Source organism: Saccopteryx bilineata, chromosome 6, assembly GCF_036850765.1.
Source record: "Saccopteryx bilineata isolate mSacBil1 chromosome 6, mSacBil1_pri_phased_curated, whole genome shotgun sequence".
Lineage (NCBI taxonomy): Eukaryota > Metazoa > Chordata > Mammalia > Chiroptera > Emballonuridae > Saccopteryx > Saccopteryx bilineata.
In genome coordinates, this window is record NC_089495.1 from 30,663,259 (window position 1) to 30,684,115 (window position 20,857).

General features: G+C 35.0%; 1 protein-coding gene across 1 annotated transcript in view; it reads left to right on the forward strand.

Moving 5' to 3' along the window:
- Positions 1–20,857, forward strand: part of ADAM32 (ADAM metallopeptidase domain 32) — a 112,675-nt gene that overhangs the window by 3,247 nt on the left and 88,571 nt on the right. Inside the window, exons 2-5 of the mRNA XM_066237503.1 lie at positions 11,777–11,838; positions 14,557–14,632; positions 17,005–17,081; positions 18,114–18,291. Coding sequence (XP_066093600.1) covers positions 11,777–11,838; positions 14,557–14,632; positions 17,005–17,081; positions 18,114–18,291 — 393 coding nt within the window. The remainder of the gene's footprint in view (positions 1–11,776; positions 11,839–14,556; positions 14,633–17,004; positions 17,082–18,113; positions 18,292–20,857) is intronic.

The following is a 20,857-nucleotide window of genomic DNA, read 5'->3' on the forward strand; positions in this document are numbered from 1 at the left end:
GACACCTTAACAATTGCTAAATATTTTGGTAATAGCATCTAACAATGCAGTAACATATGAAGTATCTTTAATTTTATTTCTTCCTGATATTAGAAATCCACAGTTTTCAAAGCATACCAAAGTGTCATGGGAAGTGCTAAAAGTGTAGCAACTATTTTATATATATATATGTATGTGTGTATGTATGTCTGTAAAGATATTGCGAATTTCTTTAGTATATTAAGCACAGACAAGTGCAGAAAGTTATACTCTTTGGTCTGAAAACACCTGTTGAATATAATAAAAGGGGTAGCTATAGCATATCCTCTAATGAGTTTGCCTTCATCATTCTGTAAATAGGAGCCATCAATGAACTATGAAACAGGGTTATCAAGGGGAGTCTCTTGTAAGTCAGGTCTGGACTGGTGAGAGTGTCAAGGGTCAGTAAACAGTCACGTGGGGTTTCATCAGTTGGTAAAGGAAGAAGGATGGCTGGATTTAAGGAATTACAATGAAAAATATTTGTGTTAAGTAAAGAAAAAAGTAAGATTTCACAGAATGTGAGTTCACTAGCAGAAAGGCGGGGAATGTGGTGGGAGTATAAAAGGACTTCTACTGAATGGAGTACGTAGACTTTCAAAAGGGAAACCATTGTGATATCTTGTTACCTTTAGCAAAAAGGCAGTGGTGGAGATTACTTGTAGACAGTGAGGAAGCCCTCTAGCAATAGGATCTAGTTATTGACTATAATACTCAATTGGCCTATGATGGGCTCTGTCTTGCTGGACCAAGATGTGCAGGACATTTTCTTCCCATTTGTGGACAAAAAGAGAAAGGAAGAGACTAAATGGGATGTACTAGAGAGGGAGCTGACATTAACTCATGTTTTAGGGCCTGGAAAGCAAATTTAGATGTTTTTGGCTAAGTAATTTGGTCCGGTTCATGTTCTTTTAAAAAAACGTAGAAGTGTTGAGCACACAAAGAAAAATTTGAAATCTAGTTTCTGCAGTACAATGTCAACCATAGAAAACTCTCCACAGTTGTCTTTTTGTTTTAGGAAGAGGGAACTGAAATATTGCCTGGATCTTGTTAGGGTCAAGCATTTTATATATATAAAATTTTATCTATTTATAGATATAAATATATGTTTATTATTTTATAAATATATAAATATATAGATACATAGATATATACACCTATAATATGTATATATCTTTATTATCTATCTACCTATCTCTCATCAATTTATTTTTTTTAAGTGAGAGGAGGGGAGGTAGAGAGACAGATTCTCGCATGCACCCTGACCAGGATCCACCCGGCAACCCCTTTCTGGGGCTGATTCTTGAATCAACTGAACTATCTTCAGTGCCTGGGGCCAGCACTCCAACTAACTGAGCCACTGGCTATGAGAAGGGAAGAGAGAGGGGAGAGGGAGGGGAAGAGAAGCAGATGGTACACAGTGATAAATCATATTTACATAAGTGAATCTTGTTAAAGAATCTGAACAAATATTGAGTCAGGTTTAAGACAGTTAACTGTTTTCTTATTTCTTTAGATTCTCCAAATGGATCTCTTCAGATTATATTTCCAGAGAAAATCCAAGCAACTACAAGTGACAACTCAGAAGTAGAAAACATAAGATTTCTTTTTCACAATATTATTATATGAAATTTCTTATTTGTATTGTATAGCAATGAAATATACCAATCCTGTGTTAATGTGGATATAAGTTCCCAGTATTACTTCTAATAAGAAATTTAAAATTTTGATGGTTAAAGCAAATATGTACATTAGAATGCTCTTTTTTGTTTAATATTTGTCATTTCCTCATGGTAAAACTATTTAAAGTTCAAATACAGAAAATAATGAAGAAGAATCAGGGCCTTATCTGCCTGATATCTAGATGATTGCTATGAAGAGAATAATTGTCTCCAAAAAGATAAAGGAGAATCTCTTTTAACTGAAGCCTCTTTCCTTCATCTTAACCCTAGCACCTATCAGTTCTCAGAAAGAAGAAGCCCTTTTTCATTCCATTATCTTTGTTAGGAAAGGAGATACTTTATCTTATTCATTAATATACTTAAGAAATATTTCTTTGGACTTGTGTGCTTCACTGTAAGCTAAGTGTCTTAGGACTTAAGGAAAAAGAAATACAATGACTCACACCTTGCTTATAAGTGGTTAATATTTTGATGCTCTATTTTTAACATGTTTATTAAGGTATAGTTTTTACACCACACAGTTTACCCACTGTAACTGTATACAATTCAATGTTTATTAGAACCTAAATAGAATTATGTAACTATTACCACAATCTACTTTTAGAACATTTCTTGTCTTTTAAGACTTTCCCTCATACCTATTTGCAGTTTTTCTCTGCTTCCATTCTTAGCCTTTGATAACTGCTGATTTGTTTCCTATTTCTATAAATTTGTCTTGTCTGGACATGTTATATAAATGGAAACATATGATATGTATATATTTTTTCCACTGGGATTATTTCCCTTAGGTTTGTCCATTTTGTAGCACTTATCCATAGTTCATTAATTTTTAAAAAGATTTTATATATTGATTTTACCAATTGGTTGAAAGGGAAATGAAAAACAGGTGCTTCACTCTAGCTGTTCATTGGTTGCTTGTCGTATGCACCTTGACCAGGCAAGTCCAAGGGTTCAAACTGGTGACCTCAGTGTTCAAGGTCAGCGCCCTATCCACTGCACCACCACAGGCCAGACTTATTAATTTTTATTTCTTAATAGATTTGAATAACACACTTTGTTTATCCTTTTACCACTTGATAGACATTGGATTGTTTGTTTTCAGATATTGGTTATTATGAATAATTCTGTTATGAACATTTATGTGTGGACATATTTTTTCCTTTCTCTTGGGTAGATTCTTAGGAGTGAAATTGCCATGTCTTATGTTTAGTTTATATTTAACATTTAAAGAAACCACCAAACTGTTTTCCATAGTGGCTGTACAATTTTATATTTCCTATCAGACAAATGTGAGGGTTCCAGTTTTTTACTTGTCATTACTTGATGTTGCCTGTCATTTTGGTTATAGTTATTCTAGTGGCTATATAGTGTTTTTTACTGTGGCTTCCATTTGAATTACCCTAATGAAAAATGATGTTGAACATCTTTCATGAGCCTATTAGCTATTTATATACTTTATTTTGTGAGATGTTTACTCAAATTATTTGCCCATTTTTAAACTGGGTTGTTTCCCTCTTTATTTTTTTTAAAAATTTTATTTAGAACCTCTTTATTTCTTAATTCTAAGTATTTCTTACACATTCTAGGTAAAAACTCTTTAACTGACATTTGATATTCAGTTATTTTTTTCAATTTGTGTGTTGTATTACCATTTTCTTATTAGTATTTTTTTGAAGCATAGACATTTTCAATTTTAATGATATACGGTTTATCAAAATTTCTTTTTATGATCCTTGTTTTTACTGATTGTATTTAAAAGCTCTGTTATGGACTGAACTGTGTTCCCCCCACCCCTGAATTCATATGTTGAAGCTCAGTCCTCAGTGTGACTGTATTTTGAGATGAGGCCTTTAAGAAGATAAAGTGAAAAAGTTCCTAAGAATGGGGACCCAGATAGAAACTGCACCATATGAGAAGAGGAAGAGATAGCTTCTCTTTCTCTCCATCTGAGCACAGAAATAAAGACAGTGGGAGCACACAGTGAGAAGGTAGCCATGTGGAGATGTCTCACCAGAAACTAACCCTGATGGTATCTATCTTAATCTTGGACTTCCAGCTTCTAGAAATGTGAGAAAACAAATTTATGGTGTGTAAGTCTCTAAAATCAGTGGTGGTTTGTTAAGACAGCCTAAACCAGTGGTAGTCAACCTGGTCCCTACCGCCCACTAGTGGGCATTCCAGCTTTCATGGTGGATGGTAGCGGAGCAACCAAAGTATAAATAAAAAGATAGATTTAACTATAGTAAGTTGTTTCATAAAGATTTATTCTGCCAAACAACGAAAATCTGACATAAAGTACTTGGTGAGTAGTTATTATTAATTATTATTATTAATTATTATTAACTTGCTGTAACTCTGGTTTATAAATTTTATAAAGTAAAGTTACTTCCCTACTTTATAAATCACCATTACTATGGAACCAGTGGGCGGTTAGAAAATGTTACTACTAACAGAGATACAAAAGTGGGCGGTAGGTGTAAAAAGGTTGACTACCCCTGGCCTAAACTAACGAATACAGATTTTGGTTCTGCAGAGTGGGGTACTGTAACAAAGTCTACAAAATGTGGAAGTGAAATGGCTTTGGATGTGATTGATAGGTAGAGGCTGTATAATGATGAGTGCATGATATAAAAAGCCTAGCTTGCCTTGAAATGACTATTGGTAGAAATATGATTGCTAGAGGCAATTCTGGGGAAAACTCAGAAAGAAAAGAGCTGTAGTAAAAGCTTCTATTATTTTATAGAATATATATATCATACATCATGAACAGAACTTTGGTTGAAATATGTGCATTACAAGTGTTTCTGGTGAGATCTCAGATGGAAGTGAGTAACAGGTTATTGGAAACTGGAGAAAAAACGATTGTTTTTATAAAGTGGCAAAGAACTTAACTGAATAGCATTCTAGTGTTTTGTGGATGGTAGAACTTTTGTCAGCCATGGATATTAAGCAGAGGAGATTTTTAAGTGAAGTGCCAAAAGATGGTGACTTCTTTTTACTGATTATAATAAAATGCAAGAGAAAAGAGATATATTGAAGGAATTGTTAAACAAAAAGGAATCAGAGCTTGAAGATGAAAAAAAATGTCATCATAATCATATTGCAAAAAATGAGAAAGCGTGTTCTGGAGCAAACACCAAGGTTATGACTGGACAGTCATTTCATAAAAAGATTACCTATGGGTTTAATCAGCTAACAGCTAAAGACAGGAATAGAGATGAGATTACTCTAGCAGAAACACTGCCAACTAGGACTAATTGGTCAAGAGAAAATGAGATGAAGTGAAGGAAGGCTGTTGGACTTCTGGGATTCTACAGGACAGGGCATTATAGCTGTAGAGCTGAGAACATTCATTTTCCTTCAAGAATGCAAAAATGATGCAGAGGCTATTTAGAGATAATCAGGGTTCCAGTCTATCACAAGCCTAGGAGGCAAAACTTCTTTCTCCTTGATTTCAGAGGGTTGGAGAACCTTCTCAGTTTCAGACCAGGATGCTCTCATCCATTGTCTGCAGCAAATAATTTTGAATAAAAATATTTATCGTGAAAAATGTATTTTACACTTCTAACTTCTGAATTATTGATTGTATTTGCTTGGATTTTTTTTTCTGGAAATACCATCAGAAGAGATGGATTTTGAGAAAGCACTTGAAAAATAAAAAAAAAAAGGGAACAGTTAATAACTGTGTCTTAAACCTGACTAAATATTTGTTCAGGTTCTTTCATAAGATTCACTTATGTAAATATGAGTTATTAGTGTATTCTTCTATAAAAATCTTTAAAAAATTTAAAAACAGATGAAATAGTTATAAGACACCATAAGAAGTACAGGGAGAAGTATTAACTTACACAAAATTTGCTGTTCCAGAGAAAACAGATTAGACCAAAAATAAACTTCAAGCAAACTTTCTGAATTAAATGATTTGGAACACTGGAAAGTAGATTTTGTAGTATAATCAAAACCAATAATAATGAATTAAAACTGAGGCTATTTACTGAGGTTATTGGCTGTCTATGATAAAGAAATAATCCTATGATCATATGAGCAAAAAGAAAATCATACTGAGCACTCGCAGTGAGGAATCATTAGTTTCTACCTAGTGAAAGATTAAATCTATTTTATAAAACAGACAAGCATTCCAAATTAAAAGAAGACACCCCAAAATAAATCAAGTCACAGATATTTATAGTATAAGACTCATAGATATAGAGTAGGATGACAGCTATTGGGGTGGTTGTAAGGGGTGGAAAGATTGAGCAAAAAAAAAAAGAAAAAACTTTTGGATGTGGAAAACAGTGTGGTGATTGCTTGGGGAAGGAGTCATGAGAGAAGGTGGAGGAGGGTATAGAGTGGATAAATGTTGATGGATGGAGACTTGATTTGGGGTGACAAACACACAGTATAGTGTACAGATGATGTGTTGTAGAATCGTGTACCTAAAATCTGTATAATTCTAACCACTGTCACCCCAATAAATTCAATTTAAAAAAAGAGATAAAGATGTTCCAGCATCTGTGTTCATTACATTCAGATCAGGTTCACTAAAGCACTATTTGTTTCACCAAAGCAAATTTTAAAAGTAAGACATGCTGCTGCTTCATTCTCAGCATCTTATGTTTGGTATTTCTTTCTTTTTTTTTTTTTTTTTTTTCATTTTTCTGAAGCTGGAAACAGGGAGAGACAGTCAGACAGACTCCCGCATGCGCCCGACCGGGATCCACCCGGCACGCCCACCAGGGGCGATGCTCTGCCCACCAGGAAGCGATGCTCTGCCCATCCTGGGCGTCGCCATGTTGCGACCAGAGCCACTCTAGCGCCTGGGGCAGAGGCCACAGAGCCATCCCCAGCGCCCGGGCTATCTTTGCTCCAATGGAGCCTTGGCTGCGGGAGGGGAAGAGAGAGACAGAGAGGGAAAGCGCGGCGGAGGGGTGGAGAAGCAAATGGGCGCTTCTCCTGTGTGCCCTGGCCGGGAATCGAACCCGGGTCCTCCGCACACTAGGCCATGTTTGGTATTTCTACCTCCTATCTGCATATACTTGTTTTACTTCTTTCTTTAATATATTTCTGGTTTTGATTAAAAAATAAACAAATTTTTGGAATAATTGTAAATTTACAGAAAAATTACAAAGATGTCATCCAGAGTTCCCACTTATGTTCACTCAGTTTCTTGTAAAGTTATCATCTTATATAACCATGTTGAAATGTTTGTCAAAACTAAGACATTAACATTGATACGTTACTATTAACAGAAGGGTTTATTCTGATTACAGCAGTTTTTCCATTACTGTACTTTTCCTGTTCTAGGATCCCATTCAGAACACTGTACTACTGTACTACAGTGCAATTAGTCAATTAGGTCTCCCCAGTCTCCTTTGCCCTATTTCTCAGTCTTTCTTATATTCCTTTTTAATTTAGAAAATTAAATTTATTGAAGTGACATTGATCAATAAGAGTACACAGGTTGTAGGTGAACATTTCAATAAAATTTGAATTATTGATTGTGTTGTGTGCCTATCACCCAAAGTGAAATCATTTTCCATTACCACGTTTGTAAAGTGATACCTTTACTTCTTTCCTGATAAGGATGACTTTTATTTCTTCTCTTGCCTGATTGCGCTGGCTAAGACTTCAAGTACTAGGTTGAATAAGAGTGGAATGATTAGGCTACCTTGTCTTGTTCCTGACTTTAGAGGAAAAGCTTTCAGTTTTTTACCAATTTAGTATGATATTGGCTGATAGTTTATCATATAGGGCCTTTATTATGTTGAGGTACTTTCCATTGATAACCATTTTATTGAGTGTTTTAAACAAATGGATGTTGTATCTTATTGAATGCTTTTTCTGCATCTTTTGAGAGAATCATATGATTTTTGTCCTTTGTTTTGTTGATGTGGTGCATTAAGTTGACTGTTTTATATATGCTGAACCATCCTTGTGCTTCTGGAATGAATCCCACTTGATTGTTATGTATTATTATTTTTATGTATTGTTGCATTTGATTTGCTAGTATTTTGTTTAGGATTTTTGCATCTGTATTCATTAGAGATATTGCTCTGTAGTTTTTCTTTGTGTGTGTGTGGTTTTTTTTTGTGTTTTTTTGCCAGGTTTTGGTTTTAGTGTTACATGGACCTTATAAAATATGGTCCAGAATATTGCTGCTGCTTTTATTATTTGGGAGACTTTGAGAAGGATGGGTACCAAATCTTTGAACGCTTAGTAGAGTTCACTACTGTAACCATCTGGTCCTGGACTTTTATTTTAGGGGAAGTTTTTGGTAGTTGTTTCTATTTCCTCCTTGTTTATGTGTTTGTTTAGGTTTTCCACTTCTTTGTGACTCAATCTAGGAAGATTGTATAATTCTAAGAACTTATCTGTTTCCTCTAGATTTTTAAATTTGGTGTCATATAATCTCATAGTATTCTAGTATGATCCTTTGTATATTTATGATGTCTGTGGTAATTTCTTCTCTTTCATTTTAGATTTTGTTTATATGAGTTATTTCTCTTTTTTTCTCAGTGAGTGTAGCCAGAGGTTTGTCAGTTTTATTGATTTTTTTTGAAGAACCAGATCCTTGTTGTATTTCTTTTTTTCTATAGTTTTTGTTCTTTATTTAATTTAGTTCTGCTCTAATTTTTACTTTTTTCTTTCTTTTGCTGACTTTGTCAATTCTATCATCCATCCATTAGTTGAACTTGCTCCTCATTTTTCAATTTTTCTGTTGATTTCTTCTCTGTTTGGTTCTTTCTTAAAGTTTCAGTCTCCTTGGTAGAATACTCATTTTGTTCATTAATTTGATTTTGAGCTCATTGAATTGCCTATGTGTGTTTTATTGCATCATATTGAGTATTTTTAGAACTTCAATTTTGAATTCTCCATCATTTAACTTCAAGGTTTTCTGGTGATTGAGATTGCTTTCTGGAGATTTTTCTTTTCTTTTCTTTTTCTGAACTACATCTCTTTCTTGTATAGCCATGGTATTAATTTTCTTCTGCCTTAATGGCATTTGAGATCGGTATTGTTAAAAAAAAGAAGTTATAAAAATAAATAAAGAATAGAAAAAATTTAAAAATAATATAAAGTAAGCCCTGGCAAGTTAGCTCAGTCAGTTAAGAGTATTGTCCTGAAACGACTAGGTTGCATATTTTATCCCTGGTCAGGGCACACAAGAGAAGCAACCAAAGAATACATGATTGAGTAGAACAGCTAATGAATGCTTCCCTCTCCCCTCTCTCTTTTTCTCTCTCTGTTTCTCTAAAAATCAATAATTAAATCCTGATTGGATAGCTTGGTTAGTTGGAGTGTTATCTCGGAATGCAGAGGGTTCTAGTTTGATTCCCTGGTCAGGGCACATACAAGAGCAGGTCAATGTTTCTCTCTCTCTCTCTCTCTCTCTCTCAGCCTCTCACAAAAAATAAAAAAAGAACACTACAAAGAACACAAACAAAAAACAATAATAAAAACAAACTACCTCCAAAACAATAAAAATTAGAAAATTAAAGAGAAATAAAATTCAAAAGGCAAAAGAGAATATAAGAAATTTCAGTTTTGAGAGGCTTTTCTACTTTCTTCCAGTATGTGGCACTGTATTACAAGTTTTAGCTCTTTGAAATTCCTGGGCTGGTCTCTGCTGAGATGTTGCTGCTGCAATGTTGGAGGTGGGGCTACAGTTGTAATGATGGCTGGGGCATGTTGTCAGAGCTTTAGAGCTTTAGCAATTGGAGTTCTCAGGCCTCCAGGCACTCCTCCCCATGTCTCAACAGACCAGGGAACTAGACACAAAACTTCTCTTTTTCTCAAGGGAAAGCGTGGTCCTGTAGTACTAGCTGTGGGGTACGTATGTCTTTGCCACTTTCCCTACCCTGAGAGGGGAGGGAAGTGGGATTTGGGAGTTTGGGGAATCACATGTCATTTTTCTCTGTCTCTGGTCCAAGTGCGGGCTGCCAGCGGACTGTGGCAACACTGGCTATAACACCTCATTCTACCACTGCTTTGGTTTAGTATCTCCCCAACTGCTTCCTTAATCTCTCAGCTCCTCCCAGCAGAATAAGACCCAATCACTCAGGATTTCTCCCTTCTCTGGAGCCGTGGTGCACAAAAATCCAGACAGTCCAGGTTTCTCTCCTCTCTGGAGCCTGACCATGAATGTGTCATCTTCTGCCTCCCTTCTCAACCCTTCCCACCTTTTGTCATTCCACGCATGGATTTTTCAGGCAAGCTTGCTAGCCCAGCTGAGGTTCTTTCACTACCTTATAGCTGTTTAATTTGTCGAAATGTCAAGGGGAGAGAGCTAGGATATCTCTCACAACACCAATAATGTGACATTATCCAGATATATTCTCGTCTTTCTTACTTTTTATGATCTTTACAGTTTTAAAGAGTATTGGTCAGATATTTTATAGGACATCTCTTGATTTGGATTTGTTTGATTTTTTTTTTTATGATTAGGCTGAGGTTACAAGTTTTAGGGACGATTACAGTAGAGATAAGGTGCTCTTCTCATTACAGTGTAGCAGGAGAGACATGCTATCAACTTGACTTATGACCAGTAATGTTAACCTTCCTGCTTCATTTTTTTTTATCACTTTTATTAGACATTTTAAAAGCATGCCTTATTGTACTGTTGCCTTTTATTGTCACAGATCCTGGAATACTTATCTTTTTCTGTGTTCTGGTATTTGTGTCTTTAGTTAAAAATATACTTTAACTAGTTTCTTTTTGTATGATGCTTAAATCTTGCTTTTTACATTGATCATGCAAATTCACCCACCTATTGATATAAAAATTGCTTTTTGTGTGTGTGTGGAAATAGAATGTTTTATACAATAGATAAATGCCCACATTTTTTTAACCTTGAAACAATAGAATTTTATTTTGATGAGAAACTCAGGTTTACAATGAAGAATAGACACTTCATCTTCTTATTCCATAACCCTTAAGAAAAATATCATTAGTAAATAAATAGCTGTGAGTCGATTAAGGGTAAAGCAGACTAGATTATAAATCACTTCTTTTTTTTTTTAATTTTTTTTTATTTTTCTGAAGCTGGAAACAGGGAGAGACAGTCAGACAGACTCCCGCATGCGCCCGACCGGGATCCACCCGGCACGCCCACCAGGGGCGACGCTCTGCCCACCAGGGGGCAATGCTCTGCCCATCCTGGGAGTTGCCATGTTGCGACCAGAGCCACTCTAGCGCCTGAGGCAGAGTCCACAGAGCCATCCCCAGCGCCTGGGCCATCTTTGCTCCAATGGAGCCTTGGCTGCGGGAGGGGAAGAGAGAGACAGAGAGGAAAGCGCGGCAGAGGGGTGGAGAAGCAAATGGGTGCTCCTCCTGTGTGCCCTGGCCGGGAATCAAACCCAGGTCCTCTGCACGCTAGGCTGATGCTCTACCGCTGAGCCAACCGGCCAGGGCAAATCACTTCTGATATTCACAACTCCCTACATGTGACTCACTGTAAAAGGGTGAAACAGCACTGGAGAGAACTGAACTGTTAAGAGATGTGCATTTAGTCTTATTTTAATCATTCAAATAAGCCTAATGATAAAAATTCTGTTCTTGCTCATCACTGGCAGTAAATTATATGCATTTTACTGAAGAAATAATTTTGATAGAAGCACTTAGGTATATTGTGCTTCACAACTGTAAAAATGGCTTAAACAGTTTCATTTAACCACTATGTATAAAGTACAACTATATAATATTCTGCATTTTATCTGGAGTGTGACAAATATCAATCTAGACTGAAAGTACCCCAGCTGCCAATTTTGACCACTTCTGAAAAGACCAAGAAGTGTGAAAGAAGACTGTCCTTTCACAAAGCTGCTGGTGCACAAATACATTTATGTAATTGGAATGCCAGATGCTAGAGTTGTACTCATTTAAAAAACTATTCATCTACCTTTGATCTTCAAAATACTTGCTATGTTGTTGCAAGTTTTAAATCGCATATAGTCTGAGACATTTTAATCCAGACATTTAAAGCACTGTTTGCTTTTTTGCTGTAAATTGATGTAAAAATGTTGTTTTGCTTATTCTGTTACATTAGTCCTCACTCTCAGTTGTTCTGGATTTTCTAGAAAGAGATATCCTATATTATTCCAATAGATGAGAAGCCATATACAGTGCATCTTAAGCAAAGGTAATTTTTTATAATTGTTGAGTTTTGGATTTCATTTTATTTATCAGAATTTGTTTCATTGTAATATAAATGGAGTATTAAAATAATAAATATGGTTGTTAAATTTTTAGTTGTCTTAGATGAACATATGCTCTTCTGTGACTTAATTACATTTTGGGTCCTAATGCCTCAAGTAGTCTTTGTGAATTGATGGTTTAGGAACAGAAAAAATAGTGACTCAGCTCTTGAAAATTGATCTATATGATCTTAAGTTGGTGGAACCAGCAGGACTAGACTGTGTAGTTAAGGCACAATGTCAAAACAAGAACTAAGTCAGCAACTGGTTGTATGTGTTAAAATTTGATCAACTAGGGAAGCAGGCCCACCCTCAGGGATAGGGAATAAGGGATTTAATACAAAAATCAGATCAAACACTGTTTGGGAGCTAGTGAGCAGTTTATGGAAAATAGTAAGTACTACCTATGTATCATCTTTCAGAGAATTGAGAAAATATTTGAAATAATTTTTTGTGGGTTTAATTCTATAGTGGAAACCGGTTGTGAAAAGCCAGCTTGGAAGTAATTTGTGACTTTCAAGATGACAGTTGCAGTTAAATTTTGGATGCCAAAAGAGACTATAGAATGTAGGGGAGGCTAATTGTGAGAAACCAAAAATAGTAAGTGTAACTAACTTATTAAAAATATTGGGCAGAGAAAGAAGAAAACGGCAGTCAGACAAATGCTTTCATACAAAGAAGAAACAAAATATTTTAGCTTAGGGAAAGTTTCTTAAGGAGAGGTATGTATACAAGTGATTCATTGTGTAATATGCCAAAAAATGACATTGGATAAAAGAAGAGTTCATCTATTCCTGTAGACAGAAGGGAAGAAGGATATGGTAAATGATAACACAAATAGCTTTTCAATGTACAAGAAGGAAAGTGAGAGAACTCACATTGCATTTGACCATCTTATCAGGACTATGAGCAGTGGTAAGAATATAGGGATTGGATCGAAGGATATGGGTAGAGCATGTGTATATTGTTTTGGGAAATTACTTGCATAATGATTATGACAGTATAATGCTAATTATGTTATTGAAACTAACTTATGTGAGAAATAATGGGAAACAGAACTATGTGTAGAGGTTGTGATTTTTTGTTGTTGTTTTGAGAGATACTAAGATGGCAGGAAAAAGAGTAGCTAACAGATCAGATACAATGAGTGGTGGCAGACATTTCGTGGGACAGTGAGAGAGAAGGGGAACAGATCAGAGTCAGGGCAAATGTGGCCTTATTTTTGGAGAGGTTGTATATGAAGTGCTTGTGGGACAGCCCAGAAATAATGTCTAGTTGACAATTAGGTTTAGTTTAGAACATGGAAGAGAGGTGTGCGTTTTAAAGCCATCTTTTTTTTAAATGTATGTATAAATAAGGCACCAAAAAATGAACAAGATAAATTTATAGAGGTGGAGGTGAAGATTAACGGTAAGAAGGAAAAACAACCCAAAATGAATGCCAAGGAAACATTTAACACAGGGGTCGGGAACCTTTTTGGCTGAGAGAGCCATGAATGCCACATATTTTAAAATGTAATTCCATGAGAGCCATACAACGACCCATGTACGTTAAGCATTAGCCAATAAAAATTTGGCGTTTTCCTGGAAGACAGCTGTGATTGGCTCCAGCCACCCACAACCATGAACATGAGAGGAAGGAAATGAATGGATTGTAATACATGAGAATGTTTTATATTTTTAACGTTATTATTATTTTTGTTAAAGATTTGTCTGCAAGCTAGATCCAGCCATCAAAACAGCACATCTGGCTCATAAGCCATAGGTTCCCGACCCCTGATTTAATAGAAGCAGCAAGGATCCAGATGAAGGGGGTTTACAAAAGTAGAAAAAGCTATGAGGAAAACCAGGGAGGAATGGTATGATTGAAGTTGAAGAGCAGATGGTTTAAAGAAGGAGAATGTGGTCAGAGATATGAAGTGCATTGGAGTAGTTTTATTTGACTTCAGACTGCATTTTGGATTTCACAACTAGAGGGTCGTTGGGCAGTTAATCTATGTGAGTTCAGTTTTAGTAGAGGATCCCCAACAGAAACTAGTCCGGGTGGTCTAGTTACGTTATATGGAATTGAGAAGTGAGCAGGAGGTGAGGAAGCCTAACTAAAATAGCATTGTAAATACAGAGGATGGTACCAGAGAAGGTTGAACTTCATCATAAAAGAAATATGTACACATGGTAACATAATTTAGGAAAAAAGAAAGAACAGACAAGTGTCATAATCCTATATCTAGTTCATATCTTTGTAACTTTTAAAATGCTTTTCTCTCATCTTATAGTTCATTTCCTTATTTTCTTTAAAGGAGTCCATTAATATAGGGAAATTATTTTGACTAAATGTGTATAGCTCTGAATAAAATTTGCATATATGTCAAAAGAAAATACAAGCTTTAGCAGAAGTTGGCAAACATTTTCTCTAAAAGCCCAGAAATATTTTTGGCTTTGAGGGCCATAAGTCTGTCAATATGATTAAACTCTGTTGTTGTAGCAGGAAAGAAGCCATTGGCTATATGGAAGTCAATGGCTATGGCTATGTTCCCATAAAATTTTATTAACAAAAATAGAGGGTGGGTCAGGTTTGGCCTGAGGGTGCTAGCTTGCTGGACATCGCTTTATATGTTTTAAAAAAATAACATTTAAAATTTTCTCATTCTTTTTTACATTCAGATATTTTTTAGTGGATAATTTTATGGTTTATTTATATAAACAAGGATCTGTGAATTCTCATTCTTCAAATATTCAGGTATGATTTAAGATCTGTGTTTTACAGAAGACTGACTCTATGCAAGGGATGTATATGTTTAAGGGATCCATTGTTTTGCCTAATTCTCCCCATTATTAGGTATTCCTGAAGTATTGGTAAATTAAAGACAAGTTAGATTGACTAAGCACCTTTGATTCTGCCTAGATTATAAGTCCCATTTAATTAATTAGTTTATTTATATTTTGTTAAATTCATGAAAATAAATTACAGAATAATAAAAGGAACACAAGTATTACTGGACATAAAATCATAGATTGAAAACCTTTTTTACCTACCTCCATCACAGTGATTTTCAAATGGTGGGCTTTAAGAATTTTTTTTTTTTTTTTTTTTTTTTTTTTTACACAGAGGCAGAGATAGACAGGGACAGACAGACAGGAACGGAGAGATGAGAAGCATCAATCATCAGTTTCTCGTTGCGACTTCTTAGTTGTTCATTGATTGCTTTCTCACATGTGCCTTGACCGCGGGCCTTCAGCAGACCGAGTAACCCCCTGCTGGAGCCAGCGACCTTGGGTCTAAGCTGGTGAGCTCTTTGCTCAAGCCAGATGAACCCGCGCTCAAGCTGGTGACCTCGGGGTCTCGAACCTGGGTCCTTCCGCATCCCAGTCCGATGCTCTATCCACTGCGCCACCACCTGGTCAGGCAGCTTTAAGAATTTTTAAAACATGCAACATCTGTTTAGTACAGGACACTGATCTCTTTTCCCTTAGATAGTCAAATAAAACAATGACAACAGCCAACACAATAGCTGTCCATTGTGAATGAATCAAATTTGTACCCATTTTTTTCAGATCAGCAAAAATATATTTTTTGGTGTGTTGCAAAATTTTAATAATTGGTTTATATGTGCCATGAGACGAAAAAGGTTGAAAATCACTGTCCTATCCCATCCATCAAGAAATCCATTGAATCTACCCTTTAAATTACAGTATAACCGTAATTCACCCTCTTCCTATGTCTCCATCCACTGGTAACCACTCTTTTCCAAATAAACATCCTGTTGACTTAGATTCTTGCTGGAACTTCTTGAGTAATCTTTCTATTTCGATACCTTGCCTATCTCCTCAGTCATTTCTCAACAGAGCAACCCGATCGATCCTATTAAAATCTAGTCAGATCATGTCACTTTTCTGCTCAGAACATTTCTCTCCTTGCTGTTCTTCAGATACACCAGACATGTTTTCCTTTCAAAAACTTTGTATTGTCTGTTTGCTCTGATGCAGATGTTTGCTCTTTTACTAAATAACACGTTTTTCACCCTCATTTCCTTCAGATCTTTGCTCAAAATCACGCCATTAGTCCTTGACTAACCCCTACTTTAAATACCATTATTTCCCTTAGTACTCTCTTACCTTATCTGTTTTGTTTTTCCCCATAGTTGTTATCAATGTATGATATGCCAACTATTTTATTTGTTTATTTTCTGATTCTCCTGTGCAATGTAATGTTTACAAGGTGGGAGATTTTGGTCTGTTTTATTCACTAACGTATCCCCAATGCCTAGAAACATGCCTGGCACATAGTTAGCATGTAATAAAAATTTGTTGAAGTTTATTAAATTGGACACCATGTTACTTCATTTATATTGGATAAGACTATCAATTTCCTTTTCTTGCTCTTTCTTTCTTCCCTTAGGTTCCAACATAAAGTTAAAAAAATCTTACACTGATTTCTACCAAAAGCTATTGAATCTTGGAAATTATGTAATATTCCTTTTTTTCCCTGTGACAATGTTTACTAGATCTCTAGCATAATTGTACTGTAGTTTTTCTGAAGGCGTGTTATTAAATGAATACAAATTGGGACAATTTATATCTTCTTTGTGAATGGAGACTCTTATCATTATGAAGTGTCCCTCTTTGTCGCTAGTCATGCTTCTTGCCTAACGCCTACATTTCTTTTGAGTGAGTATAACTTCACAGTTGTCCTTTTGCTTTGTGTTGGCACAGTATATTTTTTTCTAGCTCTTCATTCTTTCCTTGTCCTTACATTTTAGATGTCTTTTTTTTAGATGTTTTCTTTTAGAAGAATATTAGATTTACAAGAAATTCAGATTCACAATCTTTATTTTTTAATAGATAACCTAAACTTATATATTGAAGATTAATCTTACCAAAATATGGAATTAACTTTGGAAGCAGGATATAAAATAATGATCCCAAGTATAATCTGAGTAGTAAATATAGTGAAAGTGGTGAATGTGGGGAGGCTTTTTTCTGAATGTTCCTTTATGCATACTGAAATAAACTGTGTAGCCTGGAAAACTATTCAGAAAATTCTATCAAATAAGAAACCATTCAAAACTTTTGACAATTTCTAAGTAAACACCTGACTTTTTTGTTTTCTAGACTCAATGCTACTACCAAGGATATGTTGAAGGATATCCGAATTCTGTTGTCGTCCTCAGCACGTGCTCTGGACTGAGGTTACATATTTTCTAGTGTTGAGATATCATAGTTATGATATTTGGCTGCACTGAATTTGTTATGTTGATATGTGTGAAGCTGGAAGAAAATTCCCATGTGGAGATTATTCATTTATACTCTCTGATGTTTATTTTTAGTTTTCTTCACCTTCCTCACTGACCAGAGAATTTTTAACTTCTTTGAAGGTTTAGCTTTTCTGACATCTTGTTTTATATCTTGTTTTATCTTAATTACAGAAGTGACAATTGAACATGCTTGACTACAGCAAATTTGGGCTAAATTTAGGGTAGCTTCTTTTCTTTTTTTCTAGTAAATAGAATATTTTTGATACCTACCATGTACCAGCCACTAGCATAGGATCCTTGTTTCAAAAAAAAATTTCCTTATTGCTTTTACATGGAATCCTGAAATTTGTTTTTTAGGGAGTAGTCACTTGAATTGTTACCTTTATTCAGGTAAGAATAGTTACACAAGTTGTTTTGCTCTTTAAGATCTAGTCACTTGAACTGTTACCTCGATTTGGGAAGAATAGTTATAAAAGTTGTTTTATTCTTTAAGATCTTGCTCTATCTTATTCAGACTATATGCGTAAACAAAATTGATAAATGCTTTTCATAAATACTGCTATATTTTATTTTTATAAATAAAATCACTCATTATATAGCTTTTTATTTTATAAGCCCTACAATCATTTTTTTAAAGTAGTGCAAACTAGGGAGAAATTCATCAAGATTTTTTATTGCTTTCAGTAAATCACTGACTTGGAGAACAGGGGAATTACTTGCTCACTGTAAATGCTGTACACTACACTTAGAATTATAACTATAAGAAAAATGAAATGGAAAGCTAATCTTGTGGATTGAGGAAGGAGGTTTGTCTCTTCAATGTCAACTCCAAAATACAAAAGGATTTGGATCAAACTACTGATCTCAGAAACATTTTGTATTTTCTTCTTTTTTTCTGATTTGATTCTGTCAAGGTTTTATAAAATTGATTAAAAGCACTTACATTTTTTATCCTTAATTTTACAGTGGAATACTACAATTTGAAAATGCTTCTTATGGAATTGAACCTCTGGAAGCTGAAGTTGAATTTCAGCATATTCTTTATAAAATAAGGAATGCAAACAGTGAATTTGCAGTTCATACTGGAGATAACCGTGGCATAAGACAAAAATCAATGGATTATAACATTTTAATAAATGAAAAAGTTAGTTGCATATACTTTATTACTACTTTCAAGATGGTTACTGCTTTAATTTATTTTAAAAAAGAAATTTATTAACCTATTATATACAGTATTTCCATATGTATAAGATGTACTCTTTTTAAAAAAATCTGGGGTCTTAAAAACTAGGTGCGTCTTATACAGTGGCTTTGGATTTTTTTACTTGCATTTCCTGCTTTTGTGTGTTTGTTTTTGTGCTCATTGTTGACGACAGTGATTTGTCATCAGACACAGATGAGGACAAGCTAATAAATGGGAGTTTTGACAGTGATGAGTTGTATGAATTTTATGATGAATAAAACTTGAGTTTAATACTTTATGTTTTCAAATTTTGGGCCCCAAACTTAAGGTGCATCTTATACATGGGATCGTCTTATACATAAGGAAATACAGTAACTATAGCAAATATCCTTTCCATTAGAACATTCTCACCTTTTTTCTACCTTCCATTTACCTTTGAACCATACATCAACTTTTTTGCTTGCTACAATCTGTCGTTTACTTTTAATTCCTATTTTGTTTCTTATAATAACTTTCTAAAAATTAACTAATGTATATTCAGTAAACTTTAAAAATCTAGTTTCTGCTTTTGTCTCTATATTCCTGGAAGTTACTGAATAAAGCCAATATTTATAAGTTGCAGTTATAACCAAGGAGTCATCATTAATTTAGTTATAGATACTATGAAAATGTCATAAGCAGGATTATCATATATGACCATGTAAACTGTTCAGTGTACACTCTGTATAACTGCATTTTTCATCCTCATTAAAATATTAGAAAAATTTTGTGCCAAGTAAAAGTGGCATATATATGCATAATTTATTCAAGAGGTATATGGCATTATTAGTTTTTTACAGTATATGTTATCCTCATTTTCTCTCAGTTTTAAAAAACAAAACCCTTCAGAGTTTAGCTGGGTATGTAAAAAAAAAGACTACCTTTCTCAACTTCTCTTGCATTAGATGGGCTGTGTGATAAAGTTATGTCTAATGACATGGAAATAGATGAAGTATGTATTATGCCTGGATTGAATTCTAAAGTAAGGGGGTTTATACTCTTCTTCCCTTTCCTGCTGGCTGCATTGTGGACATGTTGATACATCATATTCCAGAAAGACAAGAATGATAGCACATATGGCAGGAATAATAAGGTAGAATGAGCTTTGCTCATGAAGAATTTACAAGACTAGACCACCATTTTCAGACTTTTCTGTGAGAGAAAAACAAACCCCAATATAGTTTAACCCACTATTATTTTTGTGTCTCTGTTATAGCTTCTAATCCAATGTCCAAAATAATGCAGGAATCAAATGTACAAGGAAATGAGGGTACAGCACTGAAGTGTTCAGTACTATCACATATATGTTTAATTTATAATGAAATTTTTTTTTGTATTTTTCTGAAGTGAGAAGCAGGGAGGCAGAGAGACAGACTCCCACATGCACCTGACCGGGATCCACCTGACATGCCCACCAGGGTGTGATGCTCTGCCCATCTGGGGCATTGCCCTGTTGCAAACAGAGCCATTCTAGCACCTGAGGCAGTTGCCATGGAGCTATCCTCAGAGCCCAGGCCAACTTTGCTTCCAATGGAGCCAAGGGGAAGAGAGAGAGAGAAAGGAAGGAGAGGGGAAAGAGTGGAGAAGCAGATAGGCACTTCTCTTGTATGCCCTGGCCAGGAATCGAACCTGGGACTTCCACATGCTGGGCCAGTGCTCTATGATTGAACCAACTGGCCAGGGCTAAAATGAAATTTTGTTAACTGAATACTAAAGTTTCTCTTTTCATTCTGAGAATTTAGGAGGGTGATTTACAAGGGCTTAAATACCCAGTATGGTGGACATTGTTAGTCCTCTTTCCAGATTCCCTCAGATAATTTTTACTGTATTTTTGTGGATATAGGGAAGGAGGGTAGGACACTGTCTTTGGTTTTGCTTTTAACATCTAGAATCTGTGTCTCTTTTAAAAAGTATATTTATATATAAAAAAATTGTATTTCAGTTGCATTGATATATAATTGGCATATAATGGTGTGTTATTTTAAAGCATACAACATAAGTATGTACTATGATACATAAGTAACATATGTATGTACTATGAAATGATCACCAGAATAAGTCTAGTTAGCATGCATCACTACTCATAGCTCAGCATCACTAATCATCAAAGAAATGTAATAAAAACTACGAGGTATCACCTCACACCTGTTAAGTGGTATTATCAAAAAGTGTGAGTGTGGAGAAAAGGGAACCCTTCCGTACTGTTTGTAGGAAAGTAAATTAGTATAGCCACTATAGAAAACAATATGGAGGTTTCTCAGAAAATTAAAAATAGATCTATCCTATGATACCTTGAAGAGCTATCTGCTGTCCTGTGCTTATTGCAACTTTATTCACAATAGCTGAGATATGGAAACAACCTAAATATCCATTGATGGATGAAGGATAAAGAAAATGTCACACACACACACACGCATTCATCTTTTAAATGAATGAAATTTTGTCATTTGTTACAAAATGAATGAATGTGAAAGACATTATGCCAAGT